The sequence below is a fragment of the Mustelus asterias genome, chromosome 2 (assembly GCF_964213995.1).
Source record: "Mustelus asterias chromosome 2, sMusAst1.hap1.1, whole genome shotgun sequence".
Classification (NCBI taxonomy): domain Eukaryota; kingdom Metazoa; phylum Chordata; class Chondrichthyes; order Carcharhiniformes; family Triakidae; genus Mustelus; species Mustelus asterias.
Genome location: NC_135802.1, coordinates 12,585,717 through 12,605,542, shown reverse-complemented (window position 1 = coordinate 12,605,542; position 19,826 = coordinate 12,585,717). Strand labels below are relative to the sequence as shown.

General features: G+C 41.9%; 1 protein-coding gene across 10 annotated transcripts in view; it reads right to left on the bottom strand.

Annotated features, from left to right (window-relative positions):
* Positions 1-19,826, bottom strand: part of nktr (natural killer cell triggering receptor) — a 213,758-nt gene that overhangs the window by 47,141 nt on the left and 146,791 nt on the right. For 2 of the 10 annotated variants that reach the window (XM_078231408.1, XM_078231416.1), the window contains one exon: positions 2,494-2,521. The exons of 7 other annotated variants lie outside the window; for them this stretch is intronic. Coding sequence is in view for 1 of the 3 variants with exons in the window: in XM_078231399.1 (XP_078087525.1) it covers positions 2,494-2,521; positions 3,431-3,440 (38 nt within the window). In the remaining 2 variants the exon portion in view is untranslated. Of the gene's footprint in view, positions 1-2,493; positions 2,522-3,430; positions 3,456-19,826 lie in introns of those variants that run through there. One more of the 10 variants, XM_078231399.1, reaches the window with a different exon arrangement.

Below are 19,826 nucleotides of genomic sequence, written 5' to 3'. Positions count from 1 at the left end.
TGACACAAGAGCTTTTAGTAATGCACAACAAATTTCATATGAAAACAGAGTTTGCATTCAGAACAGTGGATTGTGGAGCTTTAGAACATCACCTTCATTAACACCCACTCTCCCCCCTCAAAACAACAACTACTGCAGAGCGACTTTCACAGCTGTTCTTTCTGCTATATTGAAAATAGACAGGAATTATGATCCCTGGAGTCAATGCTATTAAACAATGTGGATGTGCCACCTAGATTACTTAAATTGACTCCAATTACACCACCTAAAATTGTGTTCATCATTTGACAAAGTAGGTCACAGACACTCTAATCCAAAGTCGACTGCGAACATTCCAGATTATACCTGCAATAAGAAGGAACACTTTTTCCATTTTGAAAGCCATTTACAACAACAAGCTAATTTTTCCTTGGAATGTATGCAAGAGGCTGCAAAATTACCCCTTCTTTCTGGTTCTTGTGTTTAGAGAAAGTAATTCAAGAAAAATAATATTCTAATACATGTTTAGGGTTAACACTGGGCAGAAGTCTGGGTCAAGGTTAAAATTTGATGATTAATGATAAATTCCTCCAGTGCAGTAAATAAAGTTAAATTTACAACAGGGCCGCTTTTATAGTCAAGTTTAGGGCCAGAAGTTGTATTCCTGGTACTAAGCATTAAAGGTGCAGTACCTTCTTTGGTGAAGGCTCCTCCAGAACCGTTTGTGCTTTTACTAACTTGCATGATTGTAGCAGGATTTAGCAATAGCAGTTTTAAAATGCTGAAATCATATCTGATGAGGTTAGGTGGCTTTCAGCAGCTGCAGATGACAGAAACTCAAAGTCCCGATCAAAACCTTTAACAAAAGTAATTGTTAATTTCACTGGATCGGTGTCTCTTGTACCTGAGGGACAGGGTGGGGGAAATGAAACCTTATTAATTGCCTTCAACGTGCTCTTGGATTGAAGTGTCTGTGCCCAGATGACAATAGATAAAGCTGTGAAACCTTGAATAAGATCCGTTGCAGAAAGAATATTTGGAAACATAGGAACAAAAGGCGGCCAGTCAGCCTCTCAAACCTGTTTGATCATTCAATTAGATCCGTGGCTGATTTGTATTTGGACTGCAACTTTCCTGCTCGATTCCTTTACTCTTAACACCATTGACAGATTTTTCGTAGGCAATTTCATGACTGAAGTTATCAATTGGCCCAGCCTCAAGTTTTGTTTTGGGTGAGAAAGAGTTGTAGATTTCCATTACCCTTTGTGTGATGAAATATTTCCTGACATGCCTAGATACCTCCTCCTAATTTTAAGCTCATGTCCTCAATTTTTGGACACCACCACCAGAGAAAAGTTTCTCTCCATCTACCCTCATATCAAAATAATTTCAATTATTAAATATCAAAATGAAGTTAATTACCATTGCAGTGAAGCATATTAGCTTAGTGATAGGTGCAAGACCCCCCCCCCCCCCCAACAGCACTGTAAGCGTACCTACACCATGTGGACTGTAGCAGTTCAAGGCAGCTCATCACCACCTTAAGGACAATTAGTGATGGGCAATAAATGGCGGTCTAACCAGCGTCCCCCCTATCCCCTGAAAGAATTAAAAAGGGTCAGACTGTTACCAGTCTTACATTGGACTTTTACAGGGTCCTGATAAATCCACCACAGGCCTGACATAACTTTGAAGGGTTAATGACTGGTTTAACGTGACTCCAGTCTTGCACTAGCGACACTGGCTGTTGATTGGAGCCTTTAAGAGCTAGCAGTTTCCAAAAAATAAACTGAATGGCCTCTGCTAAGGCCAGCAACCCAGACTACTGTCTTTAAACCAGGTTTTCCCCAGTTGACTGTCTTGGTGAATGCTGACAAGTTTACTTTGGTTAGCAAGTGTCTCCTCTTTCACATTAGCCGTTTAATGGCAGTGGTGCCTGTACTGTACCAGTTATATGCTTTGAAACACAGGAATGCTGCAAACACTCAGCTGGTCAGGCAGCATCTGTGGAGAGAGAGGAAGGTAGAGTTGATGTCACTGACAGATGAAAGGACACTAGATCTTTGGCCCAGAATGTTAATCCGGTGCTCCGGTTTTCTCGCACAGTCCAAAGATGTGCAGGTTAGGTGGATCTGCCATGTTAAATTATCCATTAGTATCAGGGGTATTAGCAGGGTAAATACATGGGGTTACAGGGATAGGTGGGATTGTTGTCAGTGCAGGCTTGATGGGCTGAATGGCCTCCTTCTGCACTGGAGGGATTCTATGACCACTTTGCACAGATGCGGCTTGACCCGAGTGTTTTGAGCATTGTCTTTTTCACGGAAAATCTATTCTCTCTCGCTCGCCTTTCGCTCCCCTCGTTTGGTGTTAAAAGAATCACAAATGTTTTTGATTTCATGAGACCCATTGCCCTCCCTCCACAATGATTTAGAAAGTGCAAAGACATTTTGTTTTCAAGAGAAATCAACATATTGAGCAAATAAGGACAGCCTTAGAGTAATGGCACATTACCTTTGCAGCGCAGGATGTAACACTGATTCTGTAAATTTTACACAAAAATGGCAAGAGAAAAATTGTAATACATTCCAGACAGAAAAAATCCAATTTTCTTTTTTTTTAAACAAATAACATTAAATCACAAGACATCAAAAGTCAACACAACACTAGAGGATAGTTTTTGTTTTATAAGCAGTCAAAAAACAAATGTGATGCATAGAAGTTTGTATTAAAATGTACTTGAAGCTTGTAGATAGAGGGCTCTAAAATTTTTCTTCAGATTGTTATTTTGTTCAGTTTCAACACGAAATTTACAAATTAGTGTCTTTATTACTCTTTCGCTTCTCTTCCCACAACCAAGCTTTTTTAAAATAAATCTATTGCTAGAATCACTTCCCCACCCCACCCCTCATTCTCAAAACAACCACTATTACATCTGCATTCAGCTTGCCAAGCAGACTGTGGCCCTCTCCAAGCCGTTCAGTACCAACATTCTTTCATGGACCAGTTGGCAGGAGTGAAGTTCCATCGGGCTGTTGGCACCTGTGGAACCTTACCACAGCTGTAACCCAGCCGTGAGGCACTGCCTTCAGGTAGGATTGGAGGTGAATTATCTGTTCCTTGCTGGCCGTGGTGCAAGGGGTACAACTGCATCCTTCTCCTCATATCTGAAGAAAAGTAAATAGCTGGACACAAGCCTTTGAAATTGATAAGAGGCCTTGCCAGGTGAAGGGCAATGTTGATGGCTCAACAGAAAAGTGATCAGGTGCCTCAGTCTGCAGTCCTTACTTTTACGAGTTATTATACACCGGATATTATTTCAATCACAATTTGAGAGCTTTTTTGTTTTGTATTTTGTAATTAAAAACAAAACTACAATATACGTGGGTTACAGCCGAGACTTTCGGTGTAGCAATGAACAGAAAGGCTATAAAATATTAGCAGTACTTACTGTAATCCATCGCATAAATTTATCACGATGAATGTGGTCCAAGAATGAACCAACCACAGAAGGTCCATAATTTAGGTTCATTCCCATGGGAACTTCAGCAGCCAAACGATGCACATCATGTTCTTCTCAGTTTTATAGTGTGAAAACTCATGCAGGCTTGTAAAACCAAACAACACCTTCGGCAGTACAGTGCTGGGCTTGCTTAACTTCAAAAACAAATGAAAAGACTCAAGAGTCTCGACAACAGTTAAGGTGACGTACACCTCAAAGAAAGGCAACGGAAACAAGCAAAGTAAGGATGTCGAATGTCTGGGACCAAGGTTATAAAGAGGGAGAAATCCTCACTTGCCCTTCCAAAAGGAAAGTGGCTTGAATTACACAGAGAGCGACTAAGAACAAAGGTGGAAGAGATGGTGTCCTGTTTTGCCAAGCCTCATAAGTATGGCACAGGGTTGGATCTTTAAAGCTCCTGAGAAGTCTTCCCCAAGTGTTTCAATTTAAGTAGTAATACAGGGCAAAGGCATGACCTGTAAAACAGTTTGCCAATTGCTGTCACGTTTTAGGAAAAGATGGTCAAGTTGAGGACTGTGCAGGAAGGAATATTTGATGGATCATATTCCAAGGCATCTGAAGTTACAGAATCACTGAGAAGCCAGAGACCTTAACCTGATGAAACATGAGCCTGATAACGCTGATTGACTAGGTCCAGGTGAAGAATGTCTACTGGACATGGCAATAGAAAATACAGATCCAGTTTAGATGACACTAAGTTGTGTGGCACAGCCAGTAGTGCAGGTGGGAGCAAGAAGTTACAAAGGGGACAGAGACGGATTAACTGAGCTGGCAAATAGAATTCAACTGGGGAAGTGTGGTCATCCAGTTTGGGCCCAAGACAAGTCAGAGTATTTACTAAACGGTGAGAAACTAGAAATTCCAAGGAGAAAAGGGATTTGAGTGCCGACATACACAAAGATTAGCAAACAGCTGTCTTGAGGCAAATCAGAGTGGATAAATCCCCAGGACCGGACAGGGTATTCCCACGGACCTTGAGGGAAGATAGTGTTGAACTAGCAGGGGCCCTGGCAGACATATTTAAAATGTCAGTATTCACGGGGGAGGTGCCGGATGATTGGAGGGTGGCTCATGTTGTTCCGTTGTTTAAAAAAGGTTCCAAAAGAAATCCGGGAAATTATCGGCCAGTAAGTTTGACGTCGGCGGTGGGCAAGTTATTGGAAGGTGTGATAAGGGATAGGATCTACAAATATTTGGATAGACAGGGACTTATTAGGGAGAGTCAACATGGCTTTGTGCGTGGTAGGTCAAGTTTGACCAATCTATTAGAGTTTTTCGAGGAGGTTACCAGGAAAGTGGATGAAGGGAAGGCGGTGGATGTTGTCTACCTGGATTTCAGCAAGGCCTTTGACAAGGTCCCTCATGGGAGGTTAGTTAGGAAGGTTCAGTCGCTAGGTATACATGAGGAGGTAGTAAATTGGATAAGACACTGGCTCAATGGAAGAAGTCAGAGAGTGGTTGTGGAGGATTGCTTCTCTGAGTGGAGGCCTGTGACTAGTGGTGTGCCGCAGGGATCGGTGTTGGGTCCATTGTTGTTTGTCATCTATATCAATGATCTGGATGATAATGTGGTCAATTGGATCAGCAAGTTTGCTGATGATACAAAGATTGGAGGTGTAGTGGACAGTGAGGAAGGTTTTCAAAGCTTGCAGAGGGATTTGGACCAACTAGAAAAATGGGCTGAAAAATGGCAAATGGAATTTAACGCAGACAAGTGTGAGATATCGCACTTTGGAAGGACAAACCAAAGAAGAACGTACAGGGTAAATGGTAGGACTCTGAAGAGTGCAGTTGAACAGAGGGATCTGGGAATACAGGTACAAAATTCCCTAAAAGTGACGTCACAGGTGGATAGGGTCGTAAAGAGTGCCTTTGGTACATTGGCCTCTATAAATCGGAGTATCGAGTATAAAAGTTGGAGTGTTATGGTAAGGTTATATAAGGCATTGGTGAGGCCGAATTTGGAGTATTGTGTACAGTTTTGGTCACCTAGTTACAGGAAGGATGTAAATAAGATTGAAAGAGTGCAGAGAAGGTTCACAAGGATGTTGCCGGGACTTGAGAAGCTGAGTTACAGAGAGAGATTGAATAGGTTGGGACTTTATTCCCTGGAGCGTAGAAGATTGAGGGGAGATTTGATAGAGGTGTATAAGATTTTGATGGGTATAGATAGAGTGAATGCAAGCAGGCTTTTTCCGCTGAGGCTAGGGGAGAAAAAAACCAGAGGGCATGGGTTAAGGGTGAATGGAGAAAAGTTTAGAGGGAATATTAGGGGGGGCTTCTTCACGCAGAGAGTGGTGGGAGTGTGGAATGAGCTGCCGGATAAAGTGGTAAATGCGGGGTCACTTTTAACATTTAAGAAAAACTTGGACGGGTTCATGGATGAGAGGGGTGTGGAGGGATATGGTCCAAGTGAAGGTCAGTGGGACTAGGCATAAAACGGTTCGGCACAGACAAGAAGGGCCAAAAGGCCTGTTTCTGAGCTGTAATTTTCTATGGTTCTATGGTTCTAAAAATCAAAGAGGCAGATTAAATATTGTTTTCAATATCTCAAAATAACGGGAATGCAAAAAAAGAGAAAATTATGCTCCATTTTATACAGCCATGGTCAGAGACCAGATTTGGGTACTACATTGTTTTTTGGAGATTTCAGTTCAGGAATTAGATCTTGGGGGGGTGCAGCACTGATTCCACTAGAATGACACCAAGGATTAAGATAGGAGGGTAAATTGCATAAACTTAACTGGCAATCCCTCGAGTATCAAAAGCCGAGATGAACGAATCGTGATGTTTTAAATTTGACAGGGTAAAAGGCCGAAAGGCCTATTGTACTCCTGTTCCTATGACGGAGCAGATGAAAGTGCAATGTGTCCTGCTTCAGGTGACAACGTGAGATGATCTTTGGAAAGAATCTAGGATGGGACCCACAGCCCTGTCTGGCCAGTGTCAAAGAAAACAATGCTGTTCAGTAACTAATGCTTGAGGAGCACAAAAAAGGAGCTGGTTAGCTCAGTTAATTGTGCGCACTTAATAATGCCAATGACATGGGTTCAATCCCTGGACCAGCTGTGGCAGTTCTTGCTGCCTGGCTCCTCTTCTTGCCCCTTTGTAATGTCATGGCATTATGGAGCCATGATTCATAACCCTTGGACAGTAAAGAAAGAGGAGTGTGCAGATTCAACAATGGAGAGGAATGCAGTTTTTCATAATAAAACTTTGACCTTGTGAGAATGCCAAGTGAACAAGCAAATCGAGTACAGTGGTGAAAATATAATTCCCCATAAAAAATGCGAGGTATTGAAGATACTCAAGATATCAAGAGATATTAAATGTTAATAGTCAGACCTCTTTCACTTAATAGTACAGGCTGTTGAAGCAATAGAGAATAAAAAGTAAATTTTCAGGAAGCAAGGTCTTGTTCTAAAAAAACTTGCTTCTCACATCAAGCAGCAGCTTTCCACGTTCAAATGAAAAAACGAGATAGACAGTGAACAAAAGGCATCCTTCTGCAATATGAGGGGTGGGAGGTACTATATACAATGATTAACAAAGTACATGCTTAAATTGAAGACGGTGTTTCTAGTAGAAAGTTAGTTTGTAAAATCACAAAACTCTGACAAAGGGATTTATACAGGTGCCTGGTCAAAGTGGTCAGTTAATTATTGGCTCTGCTTTCTGTCGCCTGTGTTCATACCATTTGAGTATGGGCCGGGTTTCTTATTTGTTAATACGATACCGAGAAGATATGAGGAACATCTCTAACACATTTGGTGATAATGCCATTTTAATATCGAGTACAATTAGGGCCAACTAAGTAGATGTGACTAATGCAACAGATTTTAGTGTAAATGTAAGGTTATGCGCATTTGTGGGAATTGGGTACAGAATTAGTGTAAATACGCAGAACTCGAAACTTGAACTGAAACTGGGACTTGATGTTTTGAGCTATAAGGAGAGGCTGGATAGACCGGGACTTTTTTCCCTGGAGAGTCGGAGACTTAGGATGACCTTATAAAGGTCTATAAAATAATGAGGGTTATAGGTCAGTTAGATAGTCAATATATTTTCCCAAAGGTAGGGGAGTCTAAAACTAGAGGGCATTGGTTTAAGGTGAGAGGGGAAAGATACGAAAGGGCCCAGAGGGGCAATTTTTTCACACAGAGGGTGGTGTCTGGAACAAGCTGCCAGAGGTAGTAGTAGAGGCGGCTACAATTTTGTCTTTTAAAAAGCATTTAGACAGTTACATGGGTAAGATGGGTATAGAGGGATATGGGCCAAATGCGGGCAATTAGGACTGGCTTAGTGGTTTAAAAAAAAGGGCGACATGGACAAGTTGGGCCAAAGGGCTTGTTTCCATGCTGTAACCCTCTATGACTCTATGAAAGGATTTTAAAAATAGAGTAGGGATATTCACTTTTCATTCACATTACCCAGTCAATATGAAGAATTCATCAACAAGATGAATGATGAACTGGATAAAAGCAAAATACTGCGGATGCTGGAATCTGAAACCAAAAGAGAAAACGCTGGAAAATCTCAGGTCTGGCAGCATCTGTAAGGAGAGAAAAGAGCTGACGTTTCGAGTCAAAGCTTTGATAAAAGATCATATGGACTCAAAACGTCAGCTCTTTTCTTTCCTTACAGATGCTGCCAGACCTGAGATTTTCCAGCGTTTTCTCTTTTGGAATAATGAACTGGAATGTACTGCAAGGAACTGAAACTAAAGGAGATTAATTTAATCTTTAGTAAAGCCACATTTATACTATTTGTTTAATTGTTGGCACCCTAAATTTAATTCCATATGACTGTATATTGGATAGGGTTCAGGAGAGATCGTCTGGATTTTTAGAAAGTCAAGAAGAATGGATAATGGAGACAAAAGGCTGAATTTGGCATAAAGATTAGAACACACAACTTCCAAGTCAAGACTCAAAGTATTCCTTCCTTCAATCCCGAAGGAACAAAGGATCTTCAGGAATGGCTCGCAGTTAAAGCTGTTAATAGAATGTTGATTAATAAAAATTTTTTTAAAACAGGATTGGATGGGTATGCGGTTAGGAATGGGATTGAGAGTTACATGGATAAGTAACTGAATGTTGGATAAAATGGTTCTTGATTTGTTGAGAGTCATGGAAATGCAACTGGTCAAAGATTAACGATGGGGATTGTAAAGTTAGATATGATATTCTGGAGGTCTCCTTAAGTTACCTTTTGATGATGAGAGGAAGCTTCTCAAAAATGTTGCCGATTAAATGGGTGCAGTCCATAATGTGGATTGTGTGTGGTCAGTCGAATAATTCCCGCATCAGTTACTTATACCCAAAATTCATGAGGGATAGTTTGCAGGAACACTTGTTTACACTAGAGTTCATCCAGCCTCCAACTTTGCTTGTGCTTGAACAAAAACAGTTGATAGATTCTCTGATAATGGAAGGAAATCCTTTGGTAGATATGTGTCCTAAAAAACATATCCAACGGCACTGGGTGTCCTTCTCATTCGGTGTCTGGCTGTGGTCCACTTTCATGTCATTGTAACATATTTCCGAGGCCAGGGAACAATAAATGCCACCTCCAGATGTGATCAGTGTTCATCCCATTTACCCAAGGTCATGTTGTCCAATTTAAGCACAAGGCAGATGGGAAGTCAACAGTACCATTCAAAGTTAGAATCCATTTGGGAGGCCAGCAGGGTTGAGTTCAAGATTTCTGTGCTCTGTCGTCTTGTATGAGGGCATCTGTTATTAAAGGCACGGCTTCAGGGAAACTCTCCGATGACAATATCATATCCTGAGCTCCATTAGCTGACATGATTGAAATCAGTTTGGAACCTGCTTCATCACGGATTTCTGCTGGCAAAGGCAACATGCAATCTCTCAAGATGAATGGACCAGGAGTAGACACTGAACGTTGTGTAAGTAACGGAGCGGGCCTGCTTGAAATATAATTCCTGATAACTGGTTGTGGTGAACTTAGTGCAAGATTAGAATATGTGTTGGTTCCAGGTCAAGAGGAAGTCAAAGGAGGGGTGATTTAACCTGTGGATGGGAGGTCAGTTTGCCCCAAGAATTTTTGGCAAAATCTCTGCTGAATACATTTAAAGTTCTGAACTATGGGGTTCTTCTGGATGAATTAATAACAATAGGTTGCTGGGCACCCTCATCATTATGTGCCTTGCGATCAGGTTTCCCACTTTCATCAGAAGATGGTGAAATGACTTTTTCCCTACAGTCTAAGAGAAACTGTGATCAATGTAGCAAAATTCTGGGCAACATGTTTACGAACCTGCTTGTTACATCCACCTGTTATTATGGCTGTCTAGCCCTAGAAGCTTTTCCCAAAGTTAAAATTATTAAGAGCATAAATTCAGCATGAGACACTCTCGGGTATAAATCTACATCCTAAACTTTCATGGGACCCCTGAACTTGCCAGGGAGATCACATTGGCAAAACATTTAGGACATTCAGGTAACACTTGGCACAAACAAAGGAGAATTAAAGAGCTTTAAAGGACTAAATAGACTAATCTTTTATGTTCTAAATGTTCCAACCCATATTTCTTACAATTTAGTCTCCCAGCCCAGTGAAGAGCATTTGGATTCTGAGCGTAAGTGCCGTCATGTTGGGACTAACTGAAATAACTGCTGTCTACCTCCATTTGGTCTATCTTGTCTAGGACCAAGATGTCATTTCCATCTACTTCTAAATCTCCTACAGCTCAGATGAAATCTATCAAGGTTGGCATTAACAAGCTATGGAACAAAGTCAGAGAGAAGTATGCAGGCAGCTGCTTGGAGACTTTGAATCCATGAACTGAAGATATCAAGAAGGGAGATGGGTTGACCTCTGCAAGTACAATCAAATACATGGCTTTGTTCTCTTCTTCCTGTTGTCTGACCCAGATGTTGGTGATCCATAGAATTTTCAGGGTTAGCTGTTAGCTTGAATGTCCAAGAATTGGATGGATAAATATTGTCTTCAATCCAATTTAAGGGACCACTGCAGTCTATGAGTCAAGGTGATTCTCAACCACGTGGAAGTTTTTCCTCAGATAGAGATACTTCTGTCAGTCAACAACGCAGCACAATGGTAGAGAGACAAATAGCATGGAGAGAGCATTGCAGTAGGTATCACAGCAATTGGAAAGATGATTCTCAGCATTTACCTCAGGGAAGCATTTGGCACTGATTGTCACCATGGGTCGTTTCTTTCTATTTATTAACACTGACTAGAATTGTTACTAATGAAGTCTCATATTGGCAAAATGGGGCTTTGGGTGCGAGTATGGGAGCTGAAGCTTAAGATCTCCTGTCTAACCCTCGTGATCCACCTGGTCTAGGGTAAAGGCATTATCATCAGGTCAATTAGCCATAAGGTGAGGATCAAATTTATCACAAAGCCTAACATGATTCGGCAGCAAGACCCACCAAGGGACTGCAAAGGTTTGGCTGCTCTTGGAACAGTATTTAAATCCATTCTCCAGCAACAATGACATGTCAAGAGATGGGTTCATGGGTGCCAGCAGTCACTTTTGCGGTCCTTTTCACATCTATCCTTAGGAACTCATTGGGGCAGGTTGCATGATAGTGAAGTCCAAGCATCCAATTGATGCGCATACAAATTCACCTATTAATGGAAGTCACTGTGAGGCCATCAGGATTAGGAACCACAGTTAGTTAGCTTTTCCCCTCCCTGGCTTATTCCTTTGCCTCAAATGTAGCCTGTGCGAGATCACCAAGGATCTTTCTAGTCTGCATGTACCAGATATGTTCATCACCACATCACCTGCTGTGTTTACCAGAAATGATTTTGTTTTCAAACATAAGAGGAAAACGACCAAGGCCCATGGAGAGACAGGCAGAGGTATGCCTTCTAATCCTTGCTATGATTGAATGGGGAAGCAGCCATTACAGTCCGCAGGAGTGGGCATGACAACTTGGACAATGTCCCAACTTTGAAAAATCATTTAAAGTACAACTGCCCAGGGTGATTTTTCCATGATATGATGTGTGGAGGATGTTGAAAAGAACTGACATATACCACAATTACATTTGTTACTGATTCTTTACAAGAATGGTAACTCTGGCAGGTAATCTACAATCACATGAACCTATCACATGGCCATAGTCTGCCTACTTGGCTTATCAAGCTTTTGTATCAGTTTTAAAAATGCTCAGTTAGAATATTTGGAAATCTAACAGTTAAAAGAAAACAAACTTTAACCACAATAACTTGTGCTGGTTTAAAAAATGGCTATCATATTAAAACTAATGACCTAATGAAAAGTAATACAAAATGTTAAGGATTTTATTACTTTTAAATAATCTTACATTCCACGTTTTTTCCAAATTAATTTTCTTTTAAACTGTATATGCACCAAAAAAAGTAATGCATTTGCAGGAAAGTTTGTTTGGTTCCTTTCATGAAATTCAACCTTCACCAGTTTTCTACTCTGGCTTATGACAGAGTGGCAGCGATACTTAATATCCACATCTCCTCACTGCATGATGCCATTTGAATTCCAGTGCTCTGAAAAAAACTTCCCTCCCTTCAGAACAGAAATAGTTTCCCAGATAGCACACTCAGAATATAACTAATGAGTTTGAAATATAATTCTCGGTTTCTAAAAAGAAAATCCATGAAAAGCCCACACTTAAAATTGCGCATAATTTTTAAAAAGGAGCTTTCACTGTGCACTGAAAAATCACAGAGGAAGCCCTGCCTATCAGTTTGATGTACAAGTTTACAAGTCCACATGTTACAGCTTGGGAGCTGGCATGTGAAAAATAAGGTTTTAAATAAGCCATCTTCAATGTAGCAACAAGTGGGAAACAAACAGTTCTTGTGATATCCAAGAATAGCATTCTTTGTAGAATATAAAGATGCATATGCCACATAAGTTTCATATCGCTTGCCTTTTATTCTCTCCACTAGCAGAAAAATAAAAGATGGTTTGCCACAGTTTTAAGAGAACTTAAATCTAAATCGCAAAGAGTTACTGAGAGAAGCAGTTCTGTGTACTTCTGACATTTCCAGAGAACTACATCCTCCATGTTTATAACGGGATATAGTGGATGAGAAAGTGGTGCTGACATTTTCTCCCTATTGTTAATGCATTTCCAGTAGCAATAGATTCAAATCACATATCACAGTAATTTTAAACTGATTTGAGCATAAATCATTGCCATTAAAAAGTAGAATCACTGACAAATGTGTTTCATTTCCAGCAAATACAAAAAATCACTAATTTATAACAGTGATATTGAACAAACTAAGTTCCTATTAATTAAAGTTAATTAGATTCTGAAAATCATGATAAAATGCTTGCTGCTTTGAACTTGGCCTGTTGAATGTGTTTGAATGAAAAACTAAAGGGCACAAATACATATCTATTCTGGATTGCGATTAACAATGCACACTGTTAAAAAGTAAAAAGTAAAGTTTATTTATTAGTCACTAGTAGGCTTACATTCACACTGCAATGAAGTTACTGTGAAAATCCCCTAGTCGCCACACTCCGGTGCCTGTTCGGGTACACTGAGGGAGAATTTAGCACGGCCAATGCACCTAACCAGCACGTCTTTTGGATTGTGAAGGGGGAAACCGGAGCACTCGGAGGAAACCCACGCAGGCACAGGGAGAGTGTGTAGACTCCACACAGACAATGACCCAAGCCGGGAAGCGAACCCGGGTCCCTAGTGTTGTGAGGCAGCAGTGCTAACCACTGTGCCACCATGCCACCCCTGCAGGGACCCTGCACCTGCTCTTTTTAAAAATGATTATAGGAAATTACAAAGTATCCTTAATTTGTTAAAATCCTTGCACAAAAAAAAATACTTTTAACCTCCTTGGGGAAGAAAATCATGATTGTCATGATAGGTTATGAATATAATGGGATTTGTCATAGATGTCATTGCGACAAATCACTAGCATCACCATGGTGTATGTGTCATGACCTGCAGCTGCCCTTCAAAACCACTATCACCCTTCTCTAAAAACCCAACTTTTCTGTCCTTTAGTGCTGTCTCCAACTTTCTGTTCCTCTCCAAAGTTTGAATGACATTGGCACTCAATCTTGCTTAACCTGTGTGTTATTCTGCCTTCAAATTCCCTAATCTCTCTGCAGCTCTTAACATGACCTGTTCAACCACAGTGCCCTTTTCAACCACCCTCACTTTGCTGGAAACCTGCTTGCTCTAAGTCAGCAACACAACTTGTGGATTGGTTTCTCCTCCTATCACCCAAACGCTGGCTTTTACCTCTTTCCAATACCCAAGTCACTTTTTGGCATCAAGCTTCCACGCATATGCTGATAGAACCATAGAATCCCAACAGTGCAGAAGGAGGCCATTTGGCCCATAGAGTCTGCACCGACTTTACAAGAGTATCCAACCCAGGCCCTCTCCCCTCACCATGTCTAATCCACCTAACCTACACATAGAAATCATAGAAACCCTACAGTGCAGAAGGAGGCCATTCGGCCCATCGAGTCTGCACCGACCACAATCCCACCCAGGCCCTACCCCCACATATTTTACCCGCTAATCCCTCTAACCTACACATGCCAGGACTCTAAGGGGCAATTTTTTTAACCTGGCCAATCAACCTAACCCGCACATCTTTGGACTGTGGGAGGAAACCGGAGCACCCGGAGGAAACCCACGCAGACACAAGGAGAATGTGCAAACTCCACACAGACAGTGACCCGAGCATCGAACCCAGGACCCTGGAGCTGTGAAGCAGCAGTGCTAACCACTGTGCTACCGTGCCTGGACACTAAGGGGCAATTTAGCATTCCACCTAACGTGCACATCTTTGGACTGTGGGAGGAAACCGGAGCACCCAGAGGAAACCTACACAGACACGGGGAGAACATGCAGACTCCACACAGACAGTAACCCAAGCTGGGAATTGAACCTGGTTCCCTGGCGCTGTGAGGCAGCAGTGCTAACCACTGTGCCACCCCAAATATATATGTATATAATATATATATATTATATTTACGTCTATAGAAACATAGAAAAACTACAGCACAAACAGGCCCTTCGGCCCACAAGTTGTGCCGAACACGTCCCTATCTTCTAGACCTACCTATAACCCTCCATCCTATTAAACTCCATGTACTCATCCAGGAGTCTCTTAAAAGACCCTATTGAGTTCACCTCCACCACCACTGACGGCAGCCGATTCCACTCGCCCACCACCCTCTGTGAAAAACCTACCCCAAACATCTCCCTTGTACCTACCCCCCAGCACCTTAAACCTGTGTCCTCTCATAGCAGACATTTCCACCCTGGGAAAAAGCCTCTGAGAGTCCACCCGATCTATGCTTCTCAACATCTTATACACCTCTATTAGGTCTCCTCTCATCCTTCGTCTCTCCAAGGAGAAAAGACCGAGCTCCCTCAGCCTATCCTCATAAGGCATGCCAGCTTTCCCCCACAAAACCCTCAACTTGTTGTTTTCTGACACCAAGTTATGGAGTAGCCCAACACTGATCAATCCTTGGTATCGTATCACATTGTGAGCTCCAAATGTTAAATTCATTCCATAGAATCATAGAATGCGTACTGTACAGAAAGAGGCCATTTGGCTCATCGAGACTTTCCAAAAATGCATCTTACCCAGTCAAAGACTCTAGCTCTTTCCCAACTGCTCTGCCATGCCTTAGTTTTCTGAGGTGGACTGGCCATTGGTAATGATCTATTTATCTCTAGATCAACATTCTTAACTCTACTCATTCCTGCTCAGGTTTAACTTCTGCTTAATGAAACACAGAGTTATTTCAAATAATGAACTCTTTTTCCATCTCCCTGCACTCTCTTCTGCTTCTCCTCCTCCTCTCCGTCACAACTGCTTCTGTTACTAGGTGCTGATCACTTCCCCACTGCATATCCACTTTTCTTTTCCTTCTCTTTTGTTTTCATCCTCGTCTCTTTTGCTTATGGAATCAACTTCTCCTCCTGTTTCCTGCAGTTTTGAAGTGTGTGGAGAAAGAAATGAAAGAACCGAGGCCCACAGCAGCTAATTAGGAAGTGGGATTGGCAATAGCTCATTGGAAAGCAGAATCAGGAAGCAGACCCCTCACCATGGTAAACAAACATCTTGTTCAATGCATGTCACAATATTGCTTGTGTTCCAGTGTTGGTTTCAACTGCTACACTGACAGGCCACTACCTCAGAGTGCTGGTGGAGATTAACAAATTGAAATGGATGCAAATACCCATATTACTGAACATACATGTCACAGGAGTCACAGGATAAGAAGCTCATTACTATAAGAAGCTCATTAGTATTACAGTCAGTTTATCAGTCTATGAAAAATTTGGTGCCCTTGTCTCAGAATATTCTCACTTTGTAATAAATAATGCTCTATTACTGGATGCTAGTCTAAAACAAATTAAAATCACGGGTTCAAGATGCACCAGCAGCAAAAAATTCACAAAACACAAATGACAGAGCCATGAACACAGGCATGATGGGCTGAATGACCCATCCATCTCCTAAATTTTCTCTGGTCTATATATGCTTGAAATTTGAAAAATAAAACCGTGGGCAGGATATAACTTGCAGTTACATGCATTATTAAGAATTCCCATGGTCATGAAGGAGAAAAAAAAAAGACCATTGTAACAGTGAGTTATCTTGCAGCTAACTTGTCAGGTTGATATGACAATGTAGTCATTAACAAGCTTCATGACAGTTCACAATTTATACTTCTTTCCAACATAAGTTAAACAATGGCATTTTTCCACCTGCAGCTGTGATAGCACAGACACAGGGGAATTAATGGGGAATTGCAGGAGAATACATGCCATTTCTGATTCGTTCCTTGCAATAAAACACTTAAATCATCCATGTGCCTGGCTACTAAACTGCCACACTATCGCTATAATCTTACATCCACAGGACTGCAAACACCTGGATTATGCCTGGTAAAGCCGTTATGGCTTTAAGAGATTGATAATAGAACAATACAACACAGGACGCCATTCGTGCCTGTACTGGCTATTTGCAAGAGCTATCCAATTTATCCCATTTCCCTATTCTTGCCCCAAAAGCTCTGCCATTTTTCCCTTCCAGTATATATCCAAATCTCTTTGATAGTTACCACTGGAGCTTTAATGAATGGCAGCTAACAATAGCATACACTTATGACAGTGTTAAAGGAGTCTTGTCATCACAACTAAAGAAAAAGTCTCAAAGAACAATCTTCCAACCATTGTGGAACATTTGGGCTGTAGTGGTGAAGTCTATGAACTGGCTGGGTGGAGCTAGAGACTCAGACAGCAGCAGCAGAATTGTAGTTGACCACAATCAGAGGATATCTCCCCACTCTACCATTACCATCAAGCTGGGGGATCAACCCTGGTTCCAAGAGCCAGGAGCAGCACCAGGCATACCTGAAAGGGAGTCGTCAACCTGGTGAAGCCACAAGTGAAGCAGCATGCGATAGACAAGAGCTAAGCGATCCCACTATCAACGGATCATATTGAAGTTCTGCAGTCCTGCCACATCCAGCAGTGAATGGTGGTGGACAACTCACTGGAGGCGGCACTTCTGGCTAACGATGGTTCCAAATACTCCAGTGGATGATCCATCTCAGCCCCCTCCTGAGATCCACAGCATCACAGATGCAGGTCTTCAGTCAATTCGATTCACTCCACTTGACATCAAGAAATGGCTGAAGGCATTGGATACTGCAAAGGCTATGGGCCCTGACAATATTATGACAATTTTACTGAAGACTTGTGCTCCAGAACAAGCCACGCCCCTGTTCCAGTACAGCTCCAACACAGGCATCTACTGGGCAACGTGGAAAATTGCCAAGACATATTCATGTCTGCCCAGAAAAAGCAGGACAAATCCAACCTGGCCAATTACCATCCCGATGTGGAGATGCCGGCGTTGTACTGTAATTGCCATCCCAGCAGTCTACTCTCGATCATCAAGCAAGTGAAGAAAGGGGCTGTCAACAGTGCTATCATGCAGCTGTTACTCAGCAATATGTTGCGCACTGATGCTCAGTTTGGGTCCCACCAGAGGAACATGGCTCCCGATTTCACTACAACCTTGATCCAAAAATGGAAAAAAGAACTGAACTCAAAAGGTGAAGTGAGAGTGACTACCCTGGATACCAGGGCAGCATAAGACAGTGTGTGGCATCAAGAAGCATTAGCAAGTCAAGTGGGGAAGACTCACCATTGGTTGCAATTATACCTAGCATAATGGAAGATGGTTGTGGTGGTTGGAGGTTAATCACCTCAGTCCCAAGACATCGTTGCAGGAGTTCCTCAGGGTAATGTCCTAGGCCCAACCATCTTCAGCTACTTCATCAATGACTTTCCCTCCATCATAAGATCAGAAGTGGGGATGTTCACTGATGGTTGCACAATGTTCAGCACCATTCGCTACTCCTTAGATACTGAAGCAATCCATGTCCAAATGCAGCAAGACCTGAACAACATTCAGGCTTGGGCTGATAAGACACTGGTAACATTCACACCACACAAGTGCCAGACAATGACCATCACCAAAAAGAGAAAATAAACTACCACTCCTTGACATTCAATGGCATCACCATCGCTGAATCTCCCACTATCAGCATACTGGGGGGCAGGAATGTGATGGAATACTCTTCACTTGCTTGGATGAGTACAGCTCCAACAACACTCAATAAGCCTGACACCATCCAGGACAAAGTAGTGCATTTGATTGGCACCCCATTCACCACCTTAAACATTCACTCCGCCCATCACTGATGCACAGTAGCAGCGGTGTGTACCATCTACAGGATGCATTGCAGCAACTTGGAGTCTCCCTTGACAGCGATCTCCAGAAGGATACGGGCAACAGATGCGTGGGAACACCAACATCTGCAAGTTCTCCGCCAAGTCATCCACTATCCAGACATGGAACTATATCACTGCTACTTCACTGTTGCTGGGTCAAAAATCTGGAACTCCTTCCCTAACAGCATTGTGGGTGTACCTTCACCAGACAGACTGCATTGTTTCATGAAGGTGGCTTATCACTATCTTCTCAAGGGCAATGAGCAATGGGCAATAAACACTGGCCTGGCCAGTGACGTCTACATCCCGTGAAAGAATAAATAAAGACAGATAACGTGAAGCAGTTGAAATAAAACAAGAAAGTGATACATCACTGCTTTTGTTTTCAGTTTTCTAAATTTAGTCAAGCTCAGCAACATCTCCAAACTACTCCTTCCTAACATGTCAAAACAATGCAATAGCTACTCACAACTGCTTGCGATCACAATTTATAAGGTATATCTCAGTGAGTGGATAGTTCCAAATATTCATCCATATGCTATGCCAGAGATGGGAGAAATATCCCTAATAGATTACCATTAAGAACAAGTGACTGAGTTATCTATCTATACACAGGTTTAATAGAGAATTTGTTGTTTTATGTTTCAATTTCTACCACTGAAGAAATATCATTAGGGGCGGCACGGTAGCACTGCTGCCTCACAGCGCCAGGGACCTAGGTTCAAATCCGGCCTCGGGTCTCTGTCTGTGTAGATTTCTCAGTGTCTGCGCGGGTTTCCTCCGGGTGCTCCCGTTTCCTCTCAGTCCAAAGATGTGCAGGTTAGGTGGATTGGCCATGCTAAATTGCCCCATAGTGTTCAAAGATGTGTATGTTAGGTGGATTAACCACAGTAAGTGCATGGGGTTACAGGGATAGGGTGGAGGGAAGGGCCGGAATGGGATGCTCTTTTGGAGATGCAGTTTCGGAAATCCTCTTTCTGCACCCTAGGGATTCCACTATCATATGACAGAATAATTCAAGGATTGCCAGTAGGTTTATGCTACTCTGCAGTTCTGGACTAGCCTTTTAAATAAATTCACCTCACAGAACTACATATTACAACATGGGAACAAAGGGCATGGGCCAAATAGTCAATAGCTGCATTTATCCTCCACCATAGTAGTAATCCTTGTTCACATGTTCATTCTAAACCCATCCCTTTAGCCCTATTTCTTCAACCACATCTCAAAATGTTGACATGATTCAAGCACTATGCTGCTGAAAAATTGCCGACTGCAGTCATATAGCCGTTTCAATAACAATTATATTGAAACATATACTATCCAAGACTATTTCCACCCTGATCTTCCTTCATTATTTTATGCGTACTTCCATCAGATTTCCTGTAATATTCAAATTTTAATTCTTATTTTAAAATTAATTTCAGGTCATTTTGTTGTATCCCCACTATATTCCCGTTCTGGAACCACCCACATCTTTACAAGAAACCAAATTTGCAGGCTTGACCTAATTGCTGCACTGCTGCTGTGGGCAG